This window comes from Nycticebus coucang, chromosome 11 (genome assembly GCF_027406575.1).
Source record: "Nycticebus coucang isolate mNycCou1 chromosome 11, mNycCou1.pri, whole genome shotgun sequence".
NCBI lineage: Eukaryota > Metazoa > Chordata > Mammalia > Primates > Lorisidae > Nycticebus > Nycticebus coucang.
This window is the reverse complement of record NC_069790.1, coordinates 55,931,811-55,946,871: the sequence shown is the minus strand read 5'-3', so window position 1 is coordinate 55,946,871 and position 15,061 is coordinate 55,931,811. Positions and strand designations below refer to the sequence as shown.

Sequence of the window (15,061 nt, the reverse complement as noted above, 5' to 3'; positions counted from 1 at the left end):
GGAAAAATAATAAGATTATCCGTGTGGATCTTTCCATTCACATGAAGAGGAGCTATAAATGACTGTTTACTTAGCAGTAAACAGGATTTTTTTTTTAAAGGAGCTGTAATTACCATCTATCAACTACATCCAGCATTTTTATCATTAATAACCAGTTTATGAGTACGTACTTAAAGAGTGACCTTGGTGGAGAATATTGTCCTAAACTCCATCCACTGCAATAAGTATTACCATTCAGGTTAGATTGTGATATTGTTCAGTCAACTAATTTGAGTTCATTTTGCGTACGTTATTCCCTGAGAAAAACACTTTTGTTAATATAAAGATAGGTGCCATGTATAAAACTTTGGGCAGAAATTACAGAAAGAGATGCGGCAAAGCTTCTTTTTAACAAAACGTAGGCACACATGGCTATTATTCCTACCTCTGTGGCACTTACACTATTCTGGGTAAGAAAGACATAAATCACATACTGACAACGATGTTTGTAAACGTTCAGATTCCAGTGCTCAGACCTACTATATAAGGTTCTGTGCAACTTTTTTGTTACTATGTAGCCTTTGCAAAGTAAGAGCAGACACCCTTGCTCTTGATTGTAAACTTTCTAAAACTAGAGCTCTTAAAATCTTTCCTGCAAAGACATTTATCACTTTTAAAAAGAAAATGTCTTCCATGTTTTCGCAGGATAAGTAGAATACAAAAAGTTCAGTCTCACTATTTATGTTTCTGTATAAGGATGTTTCTATTTCTAGTACAGTTATATTTGGGTTACATTGATTCAGTGATATAAGTACATTTTCTAGATTCATCTTTTTGAAAAAATAAACAGAAAATGTACACAGCAAGTACACATGAAGAATGTTAAATAGAGTTAATGTTCTCTGCAGGCATGTGTATGTTTATTTTGCTGAAATCCTGAGGTGGGTATGTATGATATTCGTGTTTAAGAACGACAGAAAAAAATGAAAGAGGTCAGTCTTATAAGTTAAAATCTTTAATTTTTTCTTTCTATTAATGTCCCCTCATTCCAAGTCTTTTCTCAAATTATAGATTATCTGGAGTCCAAAAGTTCCAACAGGCATTTTTCAGACTCTGTTGCTCTTACCTGGCTCTGTAGACCTCCTCGCCTTCGGTTAATCAGCCTGACCATTCTTGCAAACCATTACACCTGTGCTTTGAAAAGGTTATTGATTCTTGACATAAATCTAGAGAATTGCTTCAGAATAAGGAACCTCAACATTTGACCAACTGCGCTTCTTTTGTTAAGTTCCTTCACCTTCTGCAAATCAATTTTATCTTCCTCATGAAATGAAAGTATCTCAGGCCAATCCTGCTCACTGTGCCTGGAAAGTAGGGTCCTCTGCTGGACAAACAGACCAACCCCTGTGGTCACCTGATCTGGGTATGGGAATAAAAGACTGAAAACGCAATCTAGGAGCAGGTTCCCTTTGCCCTTTCCCTCATGGTTATCTGGAGAATTTCTGCCACAAAGTGGTATTTAACAGTCTCCCTGAAGTCTGTTGGAGGTGGGTTCTGCATCATGTTTGTGTTTCCTCGGGGACCAGTGTGGTACTTGGCACATAGTCTTGTTACTAAGTGATGGTCAAATATTGAAGGAGATGTTCTTTCTAAGGTCTATTGATAATAATAGCGGCTGATTGAGCATTCAGAGCCTGTCAGTAATGATCCATGGTTTCCAATTGGAGTAATAACTTCTCAACTGAGGGGTGACAGTGATGACATGTGCCTCAGGGATTTTGTAAAGATTAAATGAGAACTGTATCCCAAGCAGCTGGTTCAGTTAGATACATCATGAATGGAGTAGCAGCAGTTGGGAGTCAGGATTATTTCCACTTCTCTGGGAAACTTGGAGAAGCTGCTTGACTTCCCTGAGCCTTTTTTCATCTGAGCAATGAGTTTAACAGTGTCTGTCTTGCCTTCCTCCCAATCATTTGCAATGATCAAGAGAAATGATATAAAAGATAAAGGGGCCTACAAATGTAAGAAATTTAGTATGAATGGAAATAACTATGGGATGAGTGTTAAAAACCTGACTTTGGCATTCTTAACCCTGCAACTTATGCTCACTAGACACAGCTTCTTACTACAGGCAGCCCCCAGGTTATGAATGAGATAGTTTCTATAGGTTTGTTCTTAAGTTGCATTTGTTTGTAAGTGGGAACAGGTACACTTACCTATTACCTATAATATCCTTCATTCGTAGGTGCAAGCTGTACATCATTTGGATGTTTGTAAGTCGGGGACTTACTGTAATAGCTTCATTCATAAGTACAAGTTGTTAGTCAGATGTTTATAACTTGGACACTGCCAAGTTTATGTTCAGGCAAGTACATAGAATGAAAGGGCTCAATGAGAGTAGTTTGGAGGCTTTATTGGTCAAAAAAAGTGATGGATTTGTAGAAGGTCTCTTAATGTGCAATTAGAATTAAAATAATCACGTATTTATAATTTTAGGCCGTATGAGTCCTAAGAAAACTTACAATGTCTGAATTTACACAATGCATTCATCTTTTCTATATGTCAAAAATTTTGCTGTACTTGATAATGCTCCAAGCTTTTATCAGTTGTTCTCACCTAACTGCTAATGAGTTCAGCTGTCTTCTATTATCCATTTTTGGTGAGATGGGAAATATGGAATAGGTCAACCCGGTCTATTTGGCAATTTTACCTAGCTTTGCCCCACATATTAGTGACTACATCTGTTGTATACATTTACACGAACCAAAATGCTGGCTTGGGATAAGAATTTCTTTTTTTTTTTTTATAAGCAAAGCTCAGAGCGTAAATCTTTTTTTTTTTTTTTTTATTGTTGGGGATTCATTGAGGGTACAATAAGCCAGGTTACACTGATTGCAATTGGGATAAGAATTTCTAAGCTCTACAAACTTGATAACTACTTCCAGATTCTTTGTTTCATAAACACGACACGTGTGCACAGGGACCTTGGTCTCCTGTCAAGCCTTCTCAATTTTTATATGTAAAGCTGAGGCTCAGAAAAGCAACTTAGAGAAGTCACAGTAATCTGAGCTAAGAAAGTCCAAAGTCCCAACAAGTTATACACCATATACTCAGTTGTCCTACCAAGAGTTCATAAAGTAAAATTGGCCCTTGTGCACAGTGCAGTGTTCTCTATGAAATCTACCCCCTTGATTTCTTGCTACTCTTTAAATAGAATGAGAGGTGTTCATTTTATTCCAGGTGTGACATTTTACAGCACTTAGCACTTTTACCTGAGAGGTGGAGTCGGGGTAATCATATTTGAGTTCTTCAGATTGTTCTCGGTCCTGGCTGACGTTATCAAGGATTTGTTCTATGCTAGTCTCTGTGCCAAAGACCTTTACATGGGTTATATCATTTAGTTATCCAATAGGGAAGGTTTTGTCTTAAAAGGAACTGAATTTTACAGGTGAGGAAAGTGTAGGTAAGAGAAGTAAAGTAATTTCCTAATGCCCCATAGAGTACATGCGATGCCTGAAATGAATTCCAGCAGTCTAACGTCACTGTTCTTTACACTTGGCACCTTGGTAGAAAGCACAGATCTTATCAATAACAATTCCAGATACTCCAGAATCACCTGGCTTGGTGAATTTGCTGGATGCCCTAGCATGTGACCATCCGTGTGTGTATGTACATATGCATGTATTTATAAGTTTGTATATAAATAATATATCTAGTGTCTAAGTACTTTTCTCTTTTTATTAGTTTATATTGGTAGGTATTATATTTATACTGAAATACGAAGACTAGCCCTCATATTTCTTAGGGGGAGAAAGCGTTATCTTGACAGCCTCTTGCAAATAGCAACTCCTCAATAAATGCCTGTTGGGTTGGCACAGTGGCTCATGCCTATAATACCAGAATTCCAAAGCAGAAGGAAAATTTAAAGCTGGGAGTTCAAGACCAACTTGGGCAACATAGAGAAACCCTCATCTCCATGAAAAAAAAATTTTTTTTAAAGTTTACTGGGTGTGGTGATGTTTGCTTCTAGTCTCAGCTACTCAGGAGGCTGAGGTGGGAGAAGCGCTTGAGCCCAGGAGTTCAAGGTTACAGTAAGCTATGATCAGGCCTCTGCACTCTAGTCTGGGTGACAGAGCAATACCCTCTCTCTAAAAAAGATAATATAAAGCAAAATATAAATGCATGTTTGGGTAATCCTTACTTTCTAAAGAAAATGGTTCTAAAGAACCAGAAGATCTGAGTTTTAGCCCTGGATTTAATAAGTGACCCATGGTGAGGATTAGAGCAGGTCACTTATCTTCTCTGAGCCTTAGTCTTCCCATGCCTAGAGTGAGCCCAGAAGTGTAAGGACCCAGATTCTGCAGCGATGTGTGCACTGCTGGCTTGTCACCGGAGTATCAGTTGGACATTTAAGCCTGCAAAGCTGGACAGCCTGGCCTTGTCAGGCTTCCCAAAGATCTATCCACAACAGGGCTTTGAGTCAGATGTCATCAGCAAGGGAAGGGGAGTCTCTGGGGTTTGGAACAGCACTGCTGTGAATTTCGTACCTTTTTCCAATCTAGTCACTGTGAAAACTTGTTGTGATTAGATTCTTTACCAGGCACCCCAGTGCCCTGAACATCTGTGAAAGGCAGGGAAGTTAAGAGCTGACCACTAGTGCTCTGGTGGTAAGAAGCTAAGAGAGCCAGGACTGGCTCTTTGGGCCTCATAGAAATAACGTTCTCACCCCAAGTGTTTTCACGATAGACATTGTCAGAGTGCAGATGCTTTAGGAGCCAGGGCATGAGGGTGAAAGGAACAAGAGCCACAGCAGCAAGTCGGGTCAGAAGGAGTGACAGTAAGATAAGCTGCATGTGGCAAAGCATCAAACTGAAAACACTTTCAAGAGCACCCCTCTGGACGGTGAGCGGTAGCAGAGCTGTGGCAGTGCCGATCCTGGGCCCTGTGCAGGGGACTTGGGGACCCTCGGGTTCTGGGCTGTTTGCCATTGGCATCCAGGGGTGTCGAGTTGAGCTATTCTTGAATCTTCCACCTTTCCTTTACAATCCTTCCCTCATGCCCTCTCCCCCCTCCCCCAAGCTGGGAAAAAGCAGGGAAAGACGGGTTGCAAACCCAAGTCAGAGCTAGCCTAAGAACTCTGCATTTGTGTTTGTCAGCAGACTCACTTACTCTGATAGGAAAGTCTCTTAGGCTTTCTTGATTATGGTAACAGTGAAAGTTTACAGCCCCCTCCTGTGCAGTCCTAAGTCCAAAATGCTCCCAAACAGTCTCTTTTGTAAGTTTGTAGCAAACCAATTTATTTAGTGGCACAACTGACCAAAACTGACAGGAAGCTAATTACAATGTCTGTGTATCTCACTTAGTGGGAATTTACATATGTCTGGTGGCAAAAATGTTCATGTATTTGATTACAGAGTGCCTCTGCAGACCCTGCTGTGGGTAATAAGCAGTTTATGGAAGATGCATCCTATTACCTTTTTGAAATTGGAAGAGTTCTGAATTTCAGAAACATCTGACTTCCCCCCACCCAAAGATTTCAGACAAAAAATTGTGAACCGTTATTCACTGATCCTTTAAAGATTTAATGATTCGTTCATTCTCCCCTTACAAAGAAAACAAAGTCGGGGGAGGGGAAGAGCAAAACAAAGGTAAACGGTGAGTGTTACGCTAACAAGCAGTAGCAGCAGTTTTGGGGGATCCGAGTCTTCAGGGCGAGTTGATCTTTGGAGGACAGAAATGTTCATTTGTACCTTGCCTACAGTTAAAAAAGAAACAATCAGATTTCGCCCTAGAAACTGCATTCTCCCTCTCTCGCTCTTCGCGGCCGAGCTGCTCATTGGAATGTGTATGCGACTCACAGAACCACAGCGCCACCTTTCTTCCAGGCCTGGAATTAAATCCTCACAGCGCCGCCGGCTCACTTGCCAGCTTAGGCCGGTCCATCGGCTTAGACACGGCAAGGAAAACATTTCCTTGACGCTTAATTCATAAAGGAAGAGCTGCAAAGAGGGCAAGAAAAGGTGTTTTCTTCTCTTTAGTCTCTTAGCAATTAAATTGGTAACCTAATCTGATGTCAGGGAGTGTAGACCATAAACCCTGTGTTTAATTAGTTTGCACCCAGTGTCATTCTACACCCTGGCCGTTTTAATTTACAACCTGCTGCATTGCAGCACTTTTCCAGGCCTTTTGCTATGTAATAAGGACCTTCCTAGCTGCTAAGGCTTTCAAAATGTAGGTACACTCAGTTGGATTTTTTCTTTCTTTTCAATTTTCAGTTGCAAATCAAACATGCAGTTACAGAAGCAGAGATTCAAAAATTGAAGACCAAGGTAAGCACCAATCCATGGTGTTTGAATTGTACTTTTTAAACTCCAGATACTATGAATAAATTCAACTCTAGGACTAAAGGATTTGTCCCTGTGTACTTGAGAGAATACAAATGGGAGAGATCCATTTTTCACTGTGACATACATAGACAAACCTGCCAATGAAAGCACACACCCACATCCCCCTCCATGCAAATAACATATCTTAAATGTATATATTTTAGTATTTCCATGTATGTGACCAGTTCAGAGATTTCCTCAAAAAGTAATATTTTTAATGGTTCAAGTATCCAAAGTATGTTTTGATCACTAATTCCTTAAACACAAGCTATTATATCTCCTTCGTTTATTACAGATAGATTTAAATCACGTAGTTTATTCGTCAGGAACGATGTGTTGTATTAATATTTTTCTAAGAGAAATGATTTCTAGTTTCTAATAATTTTTATGAACTTACTATTATACATGCATAAATGATATCAGGTGCTAGGTACTGCTGGAAATTTTTAGACAGTTTAGTTCACATTATTTAAATTTGTGGAGGAGAAAAGATCTTGATTAAAGAGAGTTATGTATTATTAGCCTATATTTATAAAAAAGCTGAAGCTTCAAAAGGACATTTTTAATTGATAAATTATAAGATACTTGTAGGAGACATGGTTCTAGCAGTTGTGTTTCCTTACTTTCTAAGGAAAATGGTTTTGTCAAATGCATAATTTCAAAAATTTAAAAATATCTTTGAATTACTTTAAAACAATATTCTTTATTGTTTCTACGGTCTTTTTAATATTAAGACGTAATTACTCCCCCATCACTAATAATCTGTTTTCTTGTTCACATTTAATACTTGTTTTGGTTTCTCCATGTGTTTTAAATGCAGATGAATTAACCAGGCTATTTTGGTTAAATGGCATTCTCGGCTAATTCACTCTGTAGCTCTTTAGTCAAAATATGTCTATACATCATTCCTAGTGTCAGCCCAGCTCCGTGAATAATAACTTATAAATTAGTATTGGTTGATAAATAAACAACTTGATACAAAACATTGCCTAATAAAAGACACAGTAAAAAGCCTAGTCCTATTGTAAATGGTTGTTTCTTGACATACAAAGGAAGAATAGAGGATATTTTTTAAGTTGTTTGTTATAGTAAGGGAAAAAGATTCGTCTTATGATTGTAAGTGCTTTAATCAAGCTTACATGTCAGACTATGCATATTTAATTTAGAAAATAAATTAGTGTTTTATATTTTTCTCATTATCAGGTGCGTATATAATATCCATAGATTAGCTTACTTTACTATGATTTTTATTATGCCATTTTGATAATCTTGAAATGTTCTTGGCTACTTTTTTACTTTGTGATCTGTTTCACAGATGTGTTTAGTTAAAAATATATGCAAAGCATATGTGTCTATGTATTTTATATAGATATATTTCCATTTGCTGAAAGCTATATGATTTGGGACATTGGTAGTTTATAACAACTCTGCATCCTTTTGAACTTTAAAGAAGGCATACGAAGTAGATAAAGCACTGGTTTGAAGGTCAGTTATTGGGAATAGTTTTTTAGCCTTCGCCTAAAGAATCAGCCTTGAATTTCTGTAGAAACGAGGGTGTTGTACTAGTATAGTATCTACTCCTAAGATTCCCTGGAAACAGAAACTACATAAACCTGCCTTCTGTTCTGTGTAAAGGAATTAAATTAATCAAGCAAGAATTTATATTTTTACTTATATTATCTTTTATACCTTTGTGGGAATTGGGGTTTATAAGGCTCAAGACATTAATTACATTGCCTGTAAAATAATGAGCTACAGACTGTCTTCATGTCAACTGAAGTAAGGAACATAATAATCAAAAGGGTCAAAAGCAAAGTAAAAACTGCTGATGTTTATCAGATGATGACTATGCCCTCAGAGCTATTTCAAGCATGCTGATGTGTTATATCACAATTCTGTTGTATGGATGGTGTAATAGAATCTTGGAGAACTTCATTTACTTGCCCAAGGAATAGCCAATAAAGGCAGAACTGGGATTCAAGTCGAAGCTGGATAATTCTGTCTCCAAAGTCCCCTTCTTAACCATTGGGTCATGCTTTGCTTCTGTTCCTCCTTCCCTCCCTTCCTGTCTCTCCCCATTCCCTTTTTAATTTTTTTTTTTATAAATATGCATTTTTTTGATGGTCATTTCAAACTCTGAAACATCTTTGACTGCTCATAGAATTTCATGACTTGTGGAATGGTGGAAAGATCACAGCAGTTGGCATCTAATGCGTGTCAGATGTGTGACCTTGGGGAAATCATTTCACTTTCCTTGTCTTTCATGTTAGCATCTATGAAATTATGAAAATAGTATTTGCTTTTCTCATCTCAAGCTGTTTTGGTGATTGAACGTCTATAATAATGGTATTTAATCTAAAACATGCTATAAAAATGAGAGATTTTTTTTTGTACAGAAGAACCCAAATTATTCTTGCCTTGACATTTGCTTTCTCCAGCTACAAGTGGCAGAAAATGAGAAAGTGAGGTGGGAACTAGAAAAATCCCAGCTTCAGCAGAACATAGAGGAGAATAAAGAAAGAATGTTGAAGTTGGAGAGCTACTGGATTGAGGCTCAAACGCTATGCCACACAGTGAATGAACATCTCAAAGAGACTCAAAGCCAGTATCAAGCCTTGGAAAAGAAATACAACAAGGCAAAGAAGCTGATCAAGGATTTTCAACAAAAGTAAGCAGCTTGTGATGACTATAGGGTAGTTAGGTGTGTTAACAGCTTCATGTCCAATATTTTTGTAATATCTAGTGGAATAGAAAAGTGACCTCAGAGTTAGCTACTTCTCCAAAGCATAATTAAAGGCATAGCATAAATACACATTAAGTTTAGGGAATTGCCTCTCACCATTTTTTCGTGAGATTACACATATTTTGTATATTTACAATTTTTTGGCAACCAGTGCCTCTTTTTGGTAGTTAATCATCTGAACTTATTTATCCTTTTTGAAAACATGTCTGTGATTTAGGAGCAAGAAGTCCAGCTGAAGTCATACAGAATGGTTGAATATTAAGTATGGTTGGGGACTGGATTGGGCTGCTCATGTCTCTTAGCATTAGTAACAGCAGAATTCTCCCCATAATGACAGTGTAAATACTGACTAGCAGGACCCCCTGCCCTGGCGCTCTGCATTTCTCTACTGTTGAGAGAATCACACGTGCCTCTGTTCACTTCAATGAGAGACAAACCATCACTGTACTCTACTTTTGAATTTCAACAGCTCTTTCTGAGCTACTGCTGCTTTGCTTGGTGTAATGTCAGGAAGACTGACCAGGGAGATTTTTACTAGATTTTTCCATCAGTTTACTTCTGGCTAGCTAGAACAAAAAAGTAGTACCCTTACCTTTTCTGGTCTTCATGCCAAGCCTTGGAAGCTAAGCATATATCATATATGTAAGATTCACCACATCTCTGTTATTTCATCATGGAAAGGTGCTTTTAATATATAAAAGACATTGCTATCAAAATTTTATTGTTAAAAGAGGGATAATGGCCCTTTGCGACCATGAATTCGGTACATCACTGTTTTAACTCTTTTTGCCAAATAATTATGCCTACCTCTTTTTCGTGTAATATTTTTCCAATAAATTTTGCTGTTATAAGTTTGTATAATTTAGTCTAGGCTCTCAAAATGGAGTTAGTTCTCCTCGTCCTTATATTATCCTTAGATGTGTGAGTGAATACTTCCCTTGGTGTTTCCGACTCACTCAGCTCCCTCTTTACTGTTGCTCATAGAAAGAAATCTTATTTTACCATCCAGTTCTATGAGTGTACTGTGCGCATGGCATTGGAAACATGGAATCATTTCTACTCGACATACAAATATCTCAACTAAACCTTCCGAGATGGGTCAGAAGTATAGTAGCTTCCATCTAAATACGTATGCCATGTGTTTTCAACCTTTTTTATCTCACGGCACACTTGAACCTATAATTAACTTCTGTAGCACTCTTAAATTATGTTGAACCCAAAAAAGATTTTAAAAAAGACTGTACTTACTGTGCTTCAAACTAATTTAAAAAATAATTACATTAATGATCTTTAAAAATTTTCACAGTACACCTAAGATCCTCTAACAGCACACCAGTTGACAATTACTGATGTGTGGGTATTCTACAATCAGACCCGAGAAATGAAAATCAGAATAAGCAGAATCAAAGCATTTTTCCTTACTTTGCGACCCATTAAAGATATTTTATTTTCTTTCATTATTATATGCTTTTTCTCTAACTATGACTGAATCTGATTTATTTAAATCGCCAGCTGGTTGTTTATCCCACTGTGCAGTTTATTGTTTCAAATAAAAACCTTCACATATTTCCTCATTTATTGAATGTTTGAAATAATCAGTTTTATTATCTTTTCCTTAAGAGAACTTGATTTCCTCAAAAGACAGGAAGTAGAAAGAAAGAAAATAGAAGATGTGGAAAAAGCTCATCTTATGGAAGTGCAAGGCCTACAAATGCGGGTGAGTTGTAGTCTCAAAACCACTAATAATTAGCTGGTTTTGCCTGGTGCTTGGAGGGGAGTGCTACTTTAGAGTTTTCTGAATGGATTTGTTCTTCCTAGATTAGAGATTTGGAATCCGAATTATTCAGGCTGCTGAAGCAAAGTGGGACTCAAGTTAACAATAACAACAACATCTTTGAGAGAAGGACATCTCTTGGTGAAGTCTCTAAAGGAAATACCATGGAGAATTTGGATGTCAAGCAGACATCTTGTCAAGATGGCCTAACTCAAGGTTTGTTTAACCTAACCGCAAAAATCATTTTTAATGACTATCTAATTTGGCCTTACATTCTTCTTTATCTGACTCAGAGATTTAAAAGTTGAAAATGGCTTTCTACTGTAAGAAAGAGAAAAGGCTTATTAAAATAAGAGTCTATCATTTCAGCTCATCTTATCAAAAATAAATGCTTTAATAGAGAGAATTAACAAAATCCCAACTAATGACAGGCCAGTAATTATTTTTAAACCATCATAAAATTGGTAGACTTAACAAACTGCCTTAAAAATGATAGTTCATCCCATTTAGAATGAGCTGCACTAGTTTTGTCTTAATGAGTAAGGCTTAGAATTTTTAAATCATTAGAGTAAGGTTTGTTTTTTTTTTTTTTTTCATAACCTTAAAAGGCAGACTGCCTGCTTTTAGCACTTGGAATTCATTTAGCTAAGAAGTTCTGTACAGGTATGCATTTATATTGGTGACCTGTGTGTTTCTCAATCTTTTCTGTCAAACACCAAATCAGAACAAAACACTGGAAACATTTTCTATTGTAAATGGCTGTCTTCTTTCATACACCAACCATAAATAAATTACTTACCTTCTCCCGCACATACACCTTACGTAGAATGTGTGCATATGAAGATAAATGAATGTTTTAAATCTGTGATATATTTACAAATTAGGAAATGTAAAGAATTTATTAAGATAGGAAGATACAAAACTTTTGGTTTCATCTTTTTATTTTATTTTTGTTGTTGTTGTTGGGGATTCATTAAGTGTAAAAAGAACCAGGTTACATTGATTGCCTTTGTTAGGTAAAGTCCCTCTTATAATTTTGTCCTCCCCCCAAAGGTGTGTCACACACCATGACCCCTCCACCCCCCTCGGTCCTTCCCTGTCTCTGCTCTCCCCTTCCCCCACCCCCCCACCGTGTACTAGGTCATTAATTGTCCTCATATCAGAATCGAGTACATAGGATTCTTGCTTCTCCATTCTTGTGATGCTTTACTAAGAATAATGTTTTTGTTTCATCTTTTTAAATGTATACATCGTAGTCTTTGGAAAAGGAAAATAAAAGAATGTTGTGCAAAATCAGCCAGGCATGATGGGGTATGCCTCTCGTCCTGGCTAGTCAGGAAGCTGAGGCAGAAGGATCACGTCACTGGAGGCCAGGAGTTCAAGGTTGCAGTGGAGCTATGGTCATGCCACTGTACTCTACACTAGGAGACAGAGTGAGACCCTGTTTTTAAAATAATAAGGTAATAAATAAATAGATGAACAAACAAAAGTATGTTGTGCAGCAGAAGTGTGATAGGACTGAAAACTCACAGCAGCAATTTGACGTGGAGTAAAAACACTGTTAATAATGACCTGTTTAGTTTTTTTATGATCTTTCTCACCTATTAAAATGTCTGCAGTGAGACTGTCCTGATAAACAAGTGTTTATATCCTATCGTTAACTTTTAGAACTAAACTCTTGGCTATTAAAGATGGAAATTATTAGAAATCCTCATTTAAAATTAAAGTGATATCTAGAGATTTGAATCCATTCTGGGTTTTCCTTAAATAGGATGTAATTTATAAATAGTGCCTCTCAGGCAGGTAAAGAGGAGAATTTAGCACCAGTATTACCACTTACTGAGGAGCTGGGTGACTTGAAGATCATTCAGCTTCTCTGGATTGATTTGGCTATGCATATTATAAAAATATTAGTACTGTTTTCTTCCCTACCTTACAGGGTGTTTTAAAGATATATAACTTAGTCTATGGGACCAATACGTTTATAAGTTTTTATGGAATTGTAACTTCCATACCTAGAGTACTATATAATATTGGTGTTTAATGAAAAATTATCAGAAATCAATGTGGGTTTTTTTCACTTTTTTGAATAGTTTAACTTTAAAATAATTGTAGTTTATAATAACTACACCTTCTGTGGCATGCGCAGAGTATGAGCAGTAGCCAGTAGCTTTTCATTTCTACTCGTTTCTTTCGGTTTAAAAATCTGTATCTTTTCTAACATATAATTAATGGTATTTATTAAATTATATGACTACAGAAAATTAGCAAACTATAATATTAACATGCTGATTTAGATCAAAACCTTACATTTCTTCTGAACCTTTTTCTATTCGACACCCTCCATTTTGCCACATAATTATCAGTTTCCCTAGCAAACGGTTGGTTCACGGTGAGATGCAGAGACTACTAATTCTTACTGAAACCAATCCATGCTTTCTCAGTATGGTGGGATCAGTCATCTCAGACATTAGTAGCGTGCATATCAAGCACTGCTCTTCCAGTTCTCCTGCCATGGACGGTCAGCAATAAATCTCCTCCAACTTTAGTTGCTTGATTACATAAACTGAAATAGCTTGGTCAGTAGCTAAATAGAAAGGAATGTTCTGGAAGCACTCTTAAAAATGGATCCATTGCTTCTGTTGCTAGGGAATGCTGAAGTACTAGAGGTGTAGAACGGGGAGTAAGGCCACGCACCTAATGTAGGTCATCCAGTGTATAGAAATCCCCGCCATTCGCACCAGGCGAGGCACAGTGGGTACAGACGTTTTCCCTAGTCCCTGTCCATTAGATACAGTGTTATCCTCCCTACTTCCCACTGTCCAGTTCTGATGGGCTTTCCAGACACTGGAGTGTTAAGGTGAATGATTTAGCATAGTTTTAGACCTGGAAGGAGCTCCTGCAGCAAAAAATTTGTCCATTATAAGTCAATGAGAAACTATCTCGAATGAAACAGTGACAGAAAGAGAAGGCAAGTGTGAAGGCAGCAGAAAGGAAGAGCTCATAGCAACCATTTCTTCATGTGAACTCAAAAGCTCTTCTAGAACAGAGCTTCCCAAGTAGGCATAGATTAATTGACTCCTAATATTGAATTATTATAAATGTTTGAGAGTAAAGATGTTTTCCAGACCATACAGAAATTTGCCATAGTTAAAATTGTATTTGAACACCATTTGTATGTTTCTCTCTATAAATTAAGCCAACTCAAGTATCTCATTAAAATTCTGATGATGGTTATATACGCAAATTCATTGATATATTCTAATACTTTTTTTGTATTATTACATAAAGTAAATGTTACAATTTTTTTTCTAACCAAAAATCATAACAGACCACAAATATAATCTAGTTTATACCAGTGTGGTGGTCAAATATTATTTTCCATGTACAAGGAGAGGAAAAATGATAATTTTGCCCTACTGCTGTGTTTCACGTTTGTTATTTCTTAGTGCCTAAGAAATGCCAAGATTAGAAATGCCAAGAGCAGAGGATAGGCATCTTGATTAAAGGGTTATAATCTTTGATTGGAATTTCTAGAAAAGTCACTGAAACAACGCATTCTTCTTGAGCTTCTGTATATTCCAGGGTCCTTATATCGACCTGTTTTCAGCTTCCTATAATTTATAGGCTGTTTCATTAAAGAAGGATAATACATAATCCATGGAGATACTGAAAGAAAGACTAGGACCAATAGGAGGAAGTTACATAGCAAGGCATGTTTTGATTATCCTACCGTGAGGATTCAGGTGTGATATCATTTTTAAAAGTTATTTTTGAACACTGAAAACTGGCTTCCAGGTAGACTTCTGGTGGAACACTGATCACAAGGAGAAAGGTGGCTGCTAGGTAGAAAGAATTAGTAGGCCCTGCCAAGTGGGGTGGCTGGGATTAAAGCTGAAGAAGAGGAAAGGTTTGAGAGGAGAGAAAGAGACAGAATTTAATGCATCTTAAGAGATGAGAGGGTGTCCAAAGAAGAGAAAAGTTGAATAAAATTAAGATAATATTTTCCTGATTCATGGACGTGATGTTAAAGGTGGAGCCTTCTGAAATGGCATAGGTGTTTGTGGAGTAAAAGTGAGCTTTGATTCCCTGAAGAAGAGTTTGTACATAATTTTGTAGACATCGTGACCCGTGAGGAGTTTTGATGCATAACAGGAACTAAGTCACTTATAGGTTTGT

General features: G+C 37.1%; 1 protein-coding gene across 11 annotated transcripts in view; it reads left to right on the top strand.

The window, feature by feature from the left end:
* PPP1R9A (protein phosphatase 1 regulatory subunit 9A) overlaps window positions 1–15,061 on the top strand; it is a 320,283-nt gene that overhangs the window by 255,636 nt on the left and 49,586 nt on the right. For 10 of the 11 annotated variants that reach the window (XM_053553455.1, XM_053553454.1, XM_053553450.1 and 7 more), the window contains 4 exons: window positions 6,255–6,308; window positions 8,804–9,033; window positions 10,729–10,825; window positions 10,927–11,098. In XM_053553455.1, coding sequence (XP_053409430.1) covers window positions 6,255–6,308; window positions 8,804–9,033; window positions 10,729–10,825; window positions 10,927–11,098 — 553 coding nt within the window. The remainder of the gene's footprint in view (window positions 1–6,254; window positions 6,309–8,803; window positions 9,034–10,728; window positions 10,826–10,926; window positions 11,099–15,061) is intronic. The other variant, XM_053553449.1, reaches the window with a different exon arrangement.